This window comes from Schistocerca nitens, chromosome 1, assembly GCF_023898315.1.
Source record: "Schistocerca nitens isolate TAMUIC-IGC-003100 chromosome 1, iqSchNite1.1, whole genome shotgun sequence".
In the NCBI taxonomy this organism is placed as follows: Eukaryota; Metazoa; Arthropoda; class Insecta; order Orthoptera; family Acrididae; genus Schistocerca; species Schistocerca nitens.
Window position 1 is genome coordinate 20255709 of NC_064614.1, and position 15261 is coordinate 20270969.

At 46.7% G+C, this 15261-nt stretch overlaps 1 protein-coding gene across 1 annotated transcript in view; it reads right to left on the bottom strand.

Annotated features, from left to right (window-relative positions):
• LOC126251767 (Down syndrome cell adhesion molecule-like protein Dscam2) overlaps positions 1-15261 on the bottom strand; it is a gene marked incomplete at its 5' end in the record, with an annotated part of 377821 nt that overhangs the window by 209389 nt on the left and 153171 nt on the right. Inside the window, one exon of the mRNA XM_049952392.1 lies at positions 5712-5892. Within this exon, the coding sequence (XP_049808349.1) occupies positions 5712-5892 (181 nt within the window). The remainder of the gene's footprint in view (positions 1-5711; positions 5893-15261) is intronic.

The following is a 15261-nucleotide window of genomic DNA, read 5'->3' on the forward strand; positions in this document are numbered from 1 at the left end:
AATCACCAAAATTAAAACAAGGGTAATGGAAAATAGTTGAATTAAATCATGTGATGCTTGAGAAATTAGATTAGGAAAAGAGACACTGAAAGGAATAGATGTCTTTTACTACTTAGACATTGTCTAAGTCTAGAGGACATAAAATGCAGAGTCGATAAAGCACGAAAAACATTCCTGAAAACAAGAATTTGTTAACATCTAATTTAAATTTTAGCAAGTCTTTTCTGAAGATATATGCACGGAGTGTAGTCTTGTACAGAAGGGAAACGTGGACTATGAGCAGTTAAGTGAAGAACAGAATACACGATTTTGAAATGTGATGCTACAGAAGAGTACCAAAAATTAGATGGGTAGATCTAGTAACTAATGAGGAGGTACCAATTCGAACTGCGGAGAAAGAAATTTATGGTACAATTTTACTGAAATAAGTTATCGGTTAATAGGGTATACCCTGAGACACGAAGGAATTATAAATTTGGTAGTGGAAGGAAGTGGGACGATAAAAATTGTGGAGGGAAAGCAAGAGATGAATAGAGTAAGCAGGTTCAAACGGGTATTGCTTGCAGTAGTTATTTGGAGATGAAGAGGCTTGTACAGAATAGAGTAGCGTGGAGAGCTGCATCAAAGCCGTCTTCGGACAGAATACCATAAAAGCAAAACATTAGAAACTTCAGAACCTTCAACATCGCAGCCCGTCAGCAATCGTTGGTTAATATATTAAAAACTAAGAACCCGCCTGATTGGGAAAGTTTATCGCTCTTATCCCAATCAGGAGTATATAAAATTACATGCGGGGATTGTTCAAAATTTTACATCGGGCAAACGGGGCGAGCTCTGGGTCTCAGGTATAAAGAGCATATTCCTACTAGAAGCGGTGACGGTACTAAGGGCTCTGCTTATGCGGAACACCTTGTGCAAACGGCTCATGCGCCGAGCCCTCCAGTTAATATCGAGTTAGTTCCTGCCGAGGTTAAGGGCTTAAAACTTGATGTTTGGAAGAAATGCAGATCTTTAAGCATCTGCAACATGTTAAAGACAATATCCTTAACGACCAACTCCTACTAAGAACTAGAAATTTTTTTGAAGGTTTCGCGCCTTTACTTTGTTCTTCATACTTCTAAATCTGATGGTCTGGGGATTAACACATGCGCGCGCTGATTGGCGAGCGCGGTTGGTCAAGCTGTTCATCTTCTTTCTTTTTATCCTCATTTTCCTTTTACGATGAAGGTGATTTTAGCCCGTTGAACACCTCACGTTTTATCCCTATATTACCACGACGTCTTTAGATTATGTCCCTTCAGCCTCCCCCCCCCCCCCCCCCCCGCCCCAGGCTAACTACTGGCTTTAGGTATAGTTTTTAAGAGTTCCTCCTGTTGTCATAGGTAGCTTCATATATAAGTTTCTTTACTGGCATAAGCAACCGTGTGCGGTTATTTTTAGGTTTCATCTTCTATTTAGCTCGTCTCTTGTTCTATCCATTCCATTTTTTAATATACGTTGATCCACGGTTGGGAATATATGGGCTATTTAGCCCCGACCCATGTATAAACTTTCTCGTATTCCTATTCGCATGCGCATTCAAGTAACTTCCCTTGTCTTTCGCATGTGCATAGTTAGTGGGTCAGGCTTGTAAGTGAGCGACCATTTATAGCTGCAGTCTATGGCGGGTCATGGCCCATCGAACATAGGCCGGTGTGAGGTGGAGCGTACGCCATTAAGTTAAGTAGTTCAAAATGGTTCAAATGGCTCTGAGCACTATGGGACTTAACATCTGATGTCATCAGTCCCCTAGAACTTAGAACTACTTAAACCTAACTAACGTAAGGACACCACACACATCCATGCCCGAAGCAGGATTCGAACCTGCGATCGTAGCGGTCGCGCGGTTCCAGACTGACGCGCCTAGAACCGCTCGGCCACTCCGGCTGGCGTTAAGTAGTGGTTTTGACTTTGTACATATGTACTGTTTGTGTTTTCCTTTTCTTTTTCGTTTATAAATGTATAGCTGTGGTGTTCTTTTAATCATTGACTAAGGTCTTCTTAGGCACTTGTGAGTTTTATTGTTGTTCTGAAGAAGGTGTAGTTATCTACGCCGAAACCTGGGGTAAGCCGGCCGAAGTGTCCGTGCGGTAAAAGGCGCTGCAGTCTGGAACTGCAAGACCGCGACGGTCGCAGGTTCGAATCCTGCCTCGGGCATGGATGTTTGTGATGTCCTTAGGTTAGTTAGGTTTAACTAGTTCTAAGTTCTAGGGGACTGATGACCTCATAAGTTGAGTCCCATAGTGCTCAGAGCCATTTGAACCATTTGAAACCTGGGGTAACACTTAACACTAGGTGCTTTTTTCGCAATCGAGGCGGGTTTTTAGTTTTTAATATATTAATAAACATCAGAAACATGCACAAGAGACACAGATTCCACACTGTGAGAGCACTTCATGTTGTCAATTGGGTGGCCCTACACCCAGCAACCGAATGTTGCTGCTTCTCCACAGCGGCAGATAAACTTGTTGTATCAAGGAGATACTCCCACTTTTGCAACCAGTGTTGACATTTCATCAGAAAGGAACCCAAGGAATTTCGCAGAGTGGCAGATGAAATATTAGTATTTCTGCAAAATGAGTCAGTGGAATGTGTGGTGCTCGACTGTGCGGACAATGTTCATGGGGAGTACAGTGAGGACGATACGTGCGTAATAAGTGAAAGTGATATTGCAACAGGTCTCAAACCACGCAGTTGACCATCCCTTTTGGACAGGGAGCGACAAATCACGTCTGCAGTGAAACGTAGAACGTGACAGTCATTGTACAGGGAGCGGGCACTAAACATAATTACTTATACGGAAGCTCATCAACAGCATAGTATAAAAAAATTATGAACAGATTTCGAATAAGTCTGCAGCACTAATACCTTGTAATGCATAAGAAAAACTACTGATATTCAGTGGGTGGTACGAGGCAACGATTGTTTTGGTTCATCGTCACACGACTGTGTGACCTCTTTTGAACTGTCACACTCACGAATTTCAGTTAGTGACACAACGTGTAAGTTTGCAAAACGAACGACTACTCGCCGTTCTTGTTATGAAAACAGCTATCAAAATAATTCTCTCTCTCTCTCTCTACGCAGTCATTGTGTGCTGCACAACGCTGCCATCTGTGTCACACATACACAAGTACTGCCTATGCGTTTTAAGCAAAATTGCTTATTTTTAGCTACTTCTAGTTCTGAGAAAGAGAATCAGAAACCTTAGAAACTGAACGCAACTTGTGTCCGTGATGGTTGGAATGAGGCAGATCAGCAATCATTTCATTAACATGCTGTAGCGACAGTAAGAATAGTAAATGACTTAGTACCGATGCATGTGGAACACAAAATATCTACTGTGTCCAGACTAAGCGCCTGCAACTCTCGCTTCCCGTGAAGCAGACCGGTACAGCGGGCGCCGGACCGAGTAGGGGTCAGCCTGGCCGGTCGTCCCGGAAACATAGACGCTTCCCAGAGACCACCAGGAGGCGTCCACGGCGCCGCAAGAGGTCGCTACAGCCGCGGACCTCTTTCCTTCCGCTCGACACGTGACTGCAAATAGAGCCAGCCATAACCATGTGCCAAGCAGTATTTAGGTTGGCGCAGGAGCCTGAAGAGGTCCTTTTGTATTCCCCTCCTTTGCCTTCCCCACTCCCTGTCGCGTCTGCCCAGCACCCCCCACCCCTCTTATGGGTTCTCATCCTCCATCCGCTCTTTTCCCGCCTCCCCCTTCTCTTTTCCTCCTTTTCCCCCCTTTTTAATTTCCCATGATCTGTCTAGTTTCCCCCCACGTGCTCTCGGCTGTGGTATGTCACATTTGCCAACTTTTTAGTGCAGTGTTCCAGTGACTGTTCAGTGTTGTTCGTCTTTCTAGTGTTGCGAACAGAAACCATGCTGTCGCTAGGTGTGAATTTTATGTCTTTTGCGAACAGAAACCAGACTGTCGCCGTGGTTTTTTTTAATTGTCTGTCTATTGTTCTACCTGTCTGCTTCGTATGTATTTTATTAGCATCATCATCCCTCTGTTCTTTGTTTTAAGTTTCACGATTTTTTTTCGCCATGTTACTCTTTAAGTCTCCGACTTTATCGCCAGTTTTTATTATTTATTCTCTTCATCTTTTTAACAAAGTCTGTGGGCTGAAGTGCGGCATACTAAGCTGCTGCCAGCCCGCCCCCTTCGGGGGGAATTGAAATTCAATAAAGAAAAAAAAAAGAAAAAAACCTGAAGAGGTAGTTCATGCCGAGCGAGCCCAATGGTATCATCGTAGCCGCCGCATCATCCACGGCCGGCAGCGTACCGGAGCCATCCTCCCAGGGCCTCTACTCGTCCTCGGACTCACGTGACGGCAACGTGGACTCCGCGCCGCTCTTCACGAAACGCCCGGGGCTCGGTTTCTACATCTACATCTACATTTATACTCCGCAAGCCAACCAACAGTGCGTGGCGGAGGGCACTTTACGTGCCACTGTCATTACCTCCCTTTCCTGTTCCAGTCGCGTATGGTTCGCGGGAAGAACGACTGTCTGAAAGCCTCCGTGCGCGCTCTAATCTCTCTAATTTTACATTCGTGATCTCCTCGGGAGGTATAAGTAGGGGGAAGCAATATATTCGATACCTCATCCAGAAACGCACCCTCTCGAAACCTGGCGAGCAAGCTACACCGCGATGCAGAGCGCCTCTCTTGCAGAGTCTGCCACTTGAGTTTGTTAAACACCTCCGTAACACTATCACGGTTACCAAATAACCTTGTGACGAAACGCGCCGCTCTTCTTTGGATCTTCTCTATGTCCTCCGTCAACCCGATCTGGTACGGATCCCACATTGATGAGCAATACTCAAGTATAGGTCGAACGAGTGTTTTGTAAGCCAGCTCCTTTGTTGATGGACTACATTTTCTAAGAACTCTCCCAATGAATCTCAAACTGGTACCTGCCTTACCAACAATTAATTTTATATGATCATTCCACTTCAAATCGTTCCGCACGCATACTCCCAGATATTTTACAGAAGTAACTGCTACCAGTGTTTGTTCCGCTATCATATAATCATTCAATGAAGGATCCTTCTTTCTATGTATTCGCTATACATTACATTTGTCTATGTTAAAGGTCAGTTGCCACTGCCTGCACCAAGTGCCTATCCGCTGCAGATCTTCCTGCATTTCGCTACAATTTTCTAATGCTGCAACTTCTCTGTATACTTTCGTGTCCTTCACAACTGGCGATTCCAGCTGGCCCGGTGCTTGTTGCAGGTGGTGGTACGAGTCCGGGACGCCGGTGGCTTCTTCTGGCCGCGTGTGGGCGTCGCAGGAGGCTTCACTTTGGTGAAGTTGTACGGTTACTACAGACAGTTTATGTCCGGAAGCATCTCTGATTTAGTTATTGGTAGGTTTGGAGGATCAGTCCTACCTCACGAATATTGTTTGGAAATTTTGAAGAAAGACTTTAGTTTAAATAAAAACGCTGGAGGATCAGTCCTACCTCACGAATATTGTTTGGAAATTTTGAAGAAAGACTTTAGTTTAAATAAAAACGCTACAACTCACACTCTGAGATTTTCCTATCCGCGGACGGCGGATGTATTAATATCACTACACTGAAATCACCCACATCACTACAGGGTGATGATAAAAATACTTTTCTAGGGATATGTGTATGTAGGTAGAAGACGTCACGGTGTGCCTTACCAGCAGGTGTGGCGTGACGTGTACGGCGAGCGGCGCGGTGACCTGCAGCGAGGCGTGCACCCGCTGTTCCCCGAAGGCGTTGTGCACACGACACTCCCACCTGCCGGCGTCCTCCGGCCGCGCCCCCAGGATGTGCAGCGCCTCCTGCGCCGCCCACACGCGGCCAGAAGAAGCCACCGGCGTCCCGGACTCGTACCACCACCTGCAACAAGCACCGGGCCAGCTGGAATCGCCAGTTGTGAAGGACACGATGTAGGCGACGCTGCATACAAGAGTGGACACAACGAAAGTCAGACGGACTTGCAGGAACTGTTTCACGCAGAACACTGTGGGGGACTCACACATTATCAGCTTACAAGGCAAGCGTAGGGTAGCAGTCAAATCGTAATCGCGTGTGAGCGTAGTGTATCGATCGTATTCGGTCGAAAAAAGTGAGTTAACAGCAGAACCAGCTGCAAGCGAACGAGAGTGTTATGAACTGCAAAGCAAAATGAACTGTAACTTGACTTTCAAAATATTTTCTTAAAGAATTTACTTTATTTACTCGCGATTCACCAAGAACATTAACATATTTAATCACACTAAGTGAGCGTAGAAGCAGTTGCCAGGAAGTAACTGATGGAAAAGTCACGACCGCTCACAACGACCTCTGAGAAACTACACTGGTGCAAATCTGTAACACATCAGATTACTTTAAACTAAAAATTTTAACAACTCACACAAACACATTAACTATGCACCCTGTAAGAGGGATGGAAATGGTACAAACACTCATACTAAGAAATTATTTGCCACCGAAAGTGCAATTTGTTTTTAAAAGGGCTCTTACGGTGGAAGGGTGGCAACTTGATAAAAATGACTATTTAAATAAAACCCATGAAATTCAGACTTACATAAAATGTACAACATGCTCTATATTACACATATATCGCCTCGCAAGATGATAGGCAAGATAAAAACATATTTCAGGAATTCGACCTTTACCTTAATTCTATAAATTCGTCCAATTTAACAAGTAAATGAAACAACATATCTTCAACCACTTAACTTCTAATAAACTGCGATGTCTGGCGAAGACCTGGCGCAGCACCCCCAAAACGCTCTCCCGAACCGTCCGCTGCCAGCCGCTTCAACGGACGCAGGAAGGCGCGCCGATCTCCCGACACACGGCGTTGCAGCTCCCCCCGGCCAGTCCGATGTCGTGGTTTCGCTCCTGTTGCTCTCGTGTGAACCGCGAAGTCACTACCCCTTTCTATACGGCGCTGCCCACTGGACTCAGGTGGGAACCTCACATGCGCCGACGCTCAAGGCGGACAACTCATCTCGTGCCTCAGTGCGCGACCGACCAACCGGCCGATCCAACTGCCAATGACCGTTGCCCGAGCAACTCGAGCAGACTGGCGGCCTACGCAGACTCAGATGCAGGAACTCAGCACCGGCCGCGCGACCACTAGCTGAGTCCTGTTACTGGCGGAGTGGCAAGACTCTCATTTACTGACCTTAAAGTTGATCGAAAGGACAGACATACTAGCACTCCGACGACAGACAGACACTAACTGCAGCACAAATGCAAAAGAGAGAGAGAGACTAGCAACTGGTGACGCGAGACTGACCTAGCCTCACTCCGACTGACACCGCCGAGTTTTTTTTTCTTGATTGTATTTCAATTCCCCATAGGGGCGGGCTGGCAGCGGCATATGCGCTGCTCTTCAGCCGAAAGACATAGAAAAAACAATAGAAGACATTTAAAAATAACAAAGGAGAGAATATGGTGAGCATAGATATAAAAAAGGAGGAACATCATGGAAGGCAATAGACAAAAAAAGGGGTGACTGTAAAATGGAGATAAAAAAACTGTTTAAACGTAGCGCACACAAAAGCCACACACTGCGACAATTAAAAGAACGCAAGGCACAGTATGACTGGAGTATAAAAAGTATTGACGGATGGCATAGCATATAACAAACACTGACGGCGAACCTCAAGGCAGTACACAATTAAAATCACACCTCTTGACGCACAGGAGAAGCAGCACTAAACACAACAATGATGTGGCACATTGACGATGATTAAAACGGAGGATCTGCCAGGCGCAAGGAGATGAGGGAGACCGGAAGAAGGGAGGGAGGGAGAGGGGGAGAGGGGAAGAAAGAGGGGAGATGGGCGGGGGGCTCGCTGAAGAGGGCCGGGTAGGGAGGGATAGGGGAAGGAAAGAGGCAAGTATGGGGTGCAGGGTCTCAGGGAGGGGGGAAGGAGGAAAATCCGCTCTGGGAGAAGGAGGGGAGAGGAAAAAGGGTGCCCTGGGGAGGGGGGGGGGGACAAGGCCAGGTTACAGTTGGAAGGAAGGGTAGATGTCACAGCGAAGTTCGTCATCTGGGAGGGGGAGGCGCTGGAAATTGCCCTGATGAAGAAGATGGAGGGTGTGGAGGTGGAGAGAGGGAGGGATACAGCGATAGAGGCACGGCAGCAGGCGGGGGGTGGAGAGGAAGGAGGAAACCAGAGGGTGGGGGGGATCAAGCCTGCGGACAATGTAAAGGATGCAGAGATTTTGGGGGAACAGGAGGAGGTGGGGGAAGGGGATCAGTTCATACAGGAGCCGTGTGGGGGGAAGGAAGGCACATATGGAAGGCAAGGTGGAGCGCATGGCGTTCAAGGATTTGGAGGGCCTTATAAAAGCGGGTGGGGGTGGAGATCCAGGCAACGCTGGCATAACAGAGGATAGGATGGATGAGGGATTTGTAGGTGTGGGGGATGGTAGAAGGATGCAATCCCAATGTCCGGCCAGACAGGAGTTTCAGAAGGCGGAGGCAGGAATGGGCTTTCTGCTGGACGGTCTGGAGATGAGGGGTCCAGGTGAGGTGTCGGTCGAGGGTGAGGCCAAGGTATCTCAGGGTGGGGGTGAGCTTGATGGAACGACCATAAAGGGTAAGGTAGAAAGCATGGAGGCGAAAGGAGCGAGTGGTGCGGCCTATGATGATTGCCTGGGTTTTGGAGGGGTTGAGACAGAGGAACCACTGGTTACACCAAGTGGTGAACTGGTTAAGGTGGGTTTGGAGGGTATGTTGGGACTGTTGAAGGGTAGGATAGAGAGCCAGGAAGGCTGTGTCATCAGCATACTGGAGAAGGTGGACTGGAGGGGGTGGCTTGGGCATATCAGCCGTATACAAGAGATAAAGGAGAGGGGAGAGGACAGAACCCTGGGGGACGCCAGCTGTGGCATAAAAGATACGAGAGTTGTTGCTGTGGAGGGTGACATAGGAAGGACGGTGCGAGAGGAAGGAAGTGACCAGATGGACAAAATTGATAGGCAGGGCGTAGGTTTGGAGTTTAAAGAGGAGACTGGGATGCCATACACGGTCATAGGCATTTTGGAGGTCAAGGGAAACAAAAATAGCTGAGCGATGGGAGTTGAGCTGGAGGGAGAGAAGGTGAACGAGGTTTAGGAGTTGGTCTTCAGCAGAGAAGGAGGGTCGGAAGCCACACTGGGCAAGGGGGAGGAGGTGGTGTTGAGTAAGGTGCTGATGGATACGGTGGGAGAGGATGGATTCAAAGACCTTACTGAAGATGAGGGTGAGGCAGATGGGATGATAGGAAGATGCGGCAGAAGGGGGTTTGTTGGGTTTGAGGAATAAGAGGATGCGGGACGTCTTCCATAGGTCAGGGTAGAAGCCAGTAGAGAGGATGACATTATAGAGATGGGCGAGGACAGTCAGGAAGGAATAGGGGCTTTCTCAAAGGTGGCAGTAGGTGACACAGTCGTGTTCAGGGGCCGTGTTGCATTTGGACTGGAGGATAAGTTTAATGTCTTGTGCTGTGATGGGAGTGTTTATGTCAGAGGGGGGCAACTGACCCAAGTACTGGAGACGAGGAGCAAGTGGAGCGACCGAGGTATCGGCACATTCCATGATGGAGGGGAAAAGAGAATAATCAAAGTGGGGATCATCGGGGATGGAGAAGACCTCGGAAAGGTGGGAAGCGAAGTGGTTGGCCTTACTGAGCTTGTCAGGAAGGGGGCGATCGTTATGGAGAAGGGGGTAGTGGGGAGCGGAAAGGGAACCAGTAAGGCGATGGAAGGCGGACCAGTACTTGGAGGAGTTGATAGGGAGGGTGGCGTTGAGTTGTGTGCCGTTCTGGCGCCAGTCTCGGCGTTTCGTTGCTGTAATAAGGTTCCGTACGTGTCGCTGTATTTGCCGGTGGCGTTGGAGTGTATCCCTGTCACGAATGCGCAGGAAGGAGCGATAGAGGCGGCGGGATTCACGGAGGAGGAGGACAGCCTGTGGGATGGTGTGGGTAGATGGTTTTAGTAGGAACATGAGCCTCCACGGCGTCAGTAATTACCTTCTGAAGGAAGGACGAGGCGTGGACGATGTCGTCAGGATGGCGATAGGTAAGAAGGTGGCTTTCGACCTGGGTGGAGATGGAGTCCTGGTAGGCATCCCAGTTGGCACAGTGATAGTCATGGACGACCTTGGGAGGGGGTGCAGGGTGCGGAACCGGAGGGGGGCAGTGAGCGGACGTTATGGTGAGAAGGACAGGGAGGTGATCGCTACCTGTGGGGTCAAGGACGGCGACAGCGATACGCCCAAGGAGGTTGGCGGAGGCAATGACATCATGGGGGGTGGTGTCACTTTCGGGTCGGGTGTGCTGGGGAAGGGGAACAAGGTCACCTTGGATCGTGGACAGGAACTGATGCCACCACCGAAGGGCGGCAGGAGTGCGGCTAAGGATGTTGAGGTCGGCGGTAATCACATAGGTGGAGAAGGTGCGGTCAATGTGCGAGATGAAGTCATAAGGAAGAGGAGCAGTGGAGCGGACATAGATGGTGGCACAGGTAATGGTGAGGGAGGGGAAGAAGACGCTGAGGATAAGGTGTTCAGTGGGGTCATTGAGAAGAGGTTGTGGCCGGACGGGGATATGATTAAGGTGGCCAATCGCGACTCCACCCTGCACACGAGGACCAGGAGTGTCAGTGCGGTGGAGGATATAGGGAGAGGTGGTACACCGCCGAGCTGATAGCGCCTAAGGGCGCACGTGAACAGGCAACCTTTCCGCTTTCCCACCAGAGCGAGACACCAAAAGCTGTGATCACCACAGCTGCGCTACCGCCAGAAACGGAGGGCGACTGCTTCACACAACGCGCTGCGACGCGCTCTTCAAAACAGCAATTTTTTTACCACGGTTCACAAAACATAGCCGTCTGGCGTTGCGAAGCGGAGCCAGCTGGGCATGGTATAACAACAGCTAACGCTGCAATATGGTAGCGGAAGGACGGAAACCCTCTTCAATTGCCACCATGAAAGTGTTTAGAGTACCTGCCTAGAGCCCTAAACGAACGTAATCTGGAGCATATAAATACTCAGCCATTCATGTACTAAATCATTCTCGCCTCATTATCATAGTCTACACCACAAGCCTGTGACATCCGATGCAAAATCCCGGAATGCAGTACAGGGTCTGCTATTTGACCACGAGACAGGGCAGCCTGCCCTGCGGCACAAGGGAGCTGCCCCCTTGCTGTAGGAAGTTCACGGCCATCGTCAGCCGCGCCGCCGCGCTGCCATCATGGTCACGGCCGGAAACATCGCTGACAATGGTATTCGAGCGATGCCACGCTCTGCCACGCTCTCTGCGCTGTCAGGAATGCTGGACGTCTATTATTTTGCATGAGAGGCAAGTGGACGTCTCCATCAAGCTGCTCCTAATGTACTACAGCCGGAATAAAGAAATTAATTGATCTACTGTCCTCCTGACGTCTCATTTCACTCTCCACGGGTGACAATCCAAGGGTCATTTAATATGAGATATTCCATAATCTTTCGGACAAGCAGGTGGTACAGTATTACTTCTTTTTCTGGCATTTCGACTGACAACAGTACAGCCATCTTCAAGGTGACTTCAAAACGTAAGGAGTAAATGTGCATGCACCAGAGATATGGCAGATGGCAATAACAGCATCAGTCATAGATGAAATTTGACACTTCTAAGTGTCAAACATAGTAAGCACTGGTCAGCAAACACACAGTGCCTACATATTACGTCATTAATTATTAAACGTAGTGGCTTGTGTCAGAATGACAGGCAGCGAAGACAGAACAATAATTCCTCTGAGAGAGCAGGCGTGAAATGAGCGGTCTCCACGATCTGTCGAGCTGGAAACAGTCGTCTCGGTTGAGTTTAAATATTAATCACATGACTCGTAAGCACTGTGGATATGCTGACTCAGTGGTTCCTAGGTTTTATTCCCAGACGCATGAAGTTTTATCTGTGACTGACGCTCGCCGAAATCTCCGATGCATGCGCATCCAACATCGTGGCAAGACGTTTTAAGTCTGCATCGACTCAAGCTGACTTTACGGTCATCAGCCAAAATACAGGAATAGGAAATAAAACTGCGCTGCATGCAGACCCAAAAGATGACTGAATTTTCTACACTTGTGACAGTCTTGCAGTGATTTTGATGGAGAAAAAATGTAGCTGATTAGATTGCTGCAAATTATTGACTGCGGCGATGTGACGTTTCTAATCACACCAGAGAATAGATTTATTTCACTGTTACGTTTACTTCTTATATTTGCGTGTTATTATACATTTTAATCTGCGAAAATACAGCTACACATGTGATACGCCAATCTTATTATACGGGAAATCAAAACAACAGGTGAAAAAAAACACACTCGACACTCAACAACTATGGAAATTAATATAAAAATTATAACAATTAGAAAGTCAAGAATGATGAGGTGTTTCCCAAACCCACATAGTTTTATGAAGGAGCTTTATTCGCAACTACCGATTTCACCTCAGTATAGACACAGCTTCAGGTTTATAATGGTTACATTTACATACTATATAAACCAGAAGATGTGTATGTACTGAGGTGAAATCGGTTGTTGTTGTTGTGGTCTTCAGTCCTGAGACTGGTTTGATGCAGCTCTCCATGCTACTCTATCCTGTGCAAGCTTCTTCATCTCCCAGTACCTACTGCAACCTACATCCTTCTGAATCTGCTTAGTGTATTCATCTCTTGGTCTCCCCCTACGACTTTTACCCTCCACGCTGCCCTCCAATACTAAATTGGTGATCCCCTGATGCCTCAAAACATGTCCTATCAACCGATCCCTTCTTCTTGTCAAGTTGTGCCACAAATTCCTCTTCTCCCCAATCCTATTCAGTACCTCCTCATTAGTTATGTGATCTACCCATCTCATCTTCAGCATTCTTCTGTAGCACCATATTTCGAAAGCTTCTATTCTCTTCTTGTCCGAATTAGTTATCGTCCATGTTTCACTTCCATACATGGCTACACTCCATACAAATATTTTCAGAAACGACTTCCTGATACTTAAATCTATACTCGATGTTAACAAATTTCTCTTCTTCAGAAACGCTTTCCTTGCCATTGCCAGTCTACATTTTATATCCTCTCTACTTCGACCATCATCAGTTATTTTGCTCCCCAAATAGCAAAACTACTTTACTACTTTAAGTGTCTCATTTCCTAATCTAATCCCCTCAACATCACCCGACTTAATTCGACTACATTGCATTATCCTCGTTTTGCTTTTGTTGATGTTCATCTTATATCCTCCCTTCAAGACACCATCCATTCCGTTCAACTGCTCTTCCAAGTTCTTTGCTGTCTCTGACAGAATTACAATGTCATCGGCGAACCTCAAAGTTTTTATTTCTTCTCCATGGATTTTAATACCTACTCCGAATTTTTCTTTTGTTTCCTTTACTGCTTGCTCAATATACAGATTGAATAGCATCGGGGACAGGCTACAACCCTGTCTCAGTCCCTTCCCAACCACTGCTTCCCTTTCATGTCCCTCGACTCTTATAACTGTCATCTGGTTCCTGTACAAATTGCAAATAGCCTTTCGCTCCCTGTATTTTAGCCCTGGCACCTTCGGAATTTGAAAGGGAGTATTCCAGTCAACATTGTCAAAAGCTTTCTCTAAGTCTACAAATGCTAGAAATGTAGGTTTGCCTTTCCTTAATCTTTCTTCTAAGATAAGTCGTAAGGTCAGTTTTGCCTCACGTGTTCCAGTATTTCTACGGAATCCAAACTGGTCTTCCCCGAGGTCGGCTTCTACTAGTTTTTCCATTCGTCTGTAAAGAATTCGTGTTAGTATTTTGCAGCTGTGGCTTATTAAACTGATTGTTCGGTAATTCTCACATCTGTCAATACCTGCTTTCTTTGGGATTGGAATTATTATATTCTTCTTGAAGTCTGGGGGTATTTCGCCTGTTTCATACATCTTGCTCACCAGGTGGTAGAGTTTTGTCAGGACTGGCTCTCCCAAGGCCGTCAGTAGTTCCAATGGAATGTTGTCTACTCCGGGGGCCTTGTTTCGACTCAGGTCTTTCAGTGCTCTGTCAAACTCTTCACGCAGTATCGTATCTCCCATTTCATCTTCATCTACATCCTCTTCCATTTCCATAATATTGTCCTCAAGTACTTCGCCCTTGTATAGACCCTCTATATACTCCTTCCACCTTTCTGCTTTCCCTTCTTTGTTTAGAACTGGGTTGCCATCTGAGCTCTTGATGTTCATACAAGTGGTTCTCTTATCTCCAAAGGTCTCTTTAATTTTCCTGTAGGCAGTATCTATCTTACCCCTAGTGAGATAAGCGTCTACATCCTTACATTTGTCCTCTAGCCATCCCTGCTTAGCCATTTTGCACTTCCTGTCGATCTCATTTTTGAGACGTTTGTATTCCGTTTTGCCTGCTTCATTTACTGCATTTTTATATTTTCTCCTTTCATCAATTAAATTCAATATTTCATCTGTTACCCAAGGATTTCTACTAGCCCTCGTCTTTTTACCTACTTGATCCTCTGCTGCCTTCACTACTTCATCCCTCAAAGCTACCCATTCTTCTTCTACTGTATTTCTTTCCCCCATTCCTGTCAATTGTTCCCTTATGCTCTCCCTGAAACTCTGTACAACCTCTGGTTCTTTCAGTTTATCGAGGTCCCATCTCCTTAAATTCCCACCTTTTTGCAGTTTCTTCAGTTTTAATCTACAGGTCATAACCAATAGATTGTGGTCAGAGTCCACATCTGCCCCTGGAAATGTCTTACAATTTAAAACCTGGTTCCTAAATCTCTGTCTTACCATTATATAATCTATCTGATACCTTTTAGTATCTCCAGGGTTCTTCCATGTATACAACCTTCTATCATGATTCTTAAACCAAGTGTTAGTTATGATTAAGTTGTGCTCTGTGCAAAATTCTACCAGGCGGCTTCCTCTTTCATTTCTTAGCCGCAATCCATATTCTCCTACTACGTTTCCTTCTCTCCCTTTTCCTACACTCGAATTCCAGTCACCCATGACTATTAAATTTTCGTCTCCCTTCACTATCTGAATAATTTCTTTTATTTCATCATACATTTCTTCAATTTCTTCGTCATCTGCAGAGCTAGTTGGCATATAAACCTGTACTACTGTAGTAGGCATGGGCTTCGTATCTATCTTGGCCACAAAAATGCGTTCACTAAACTGTTTGTAGTAGCTTACCCGCGTTCCTATTTTCCTATTCA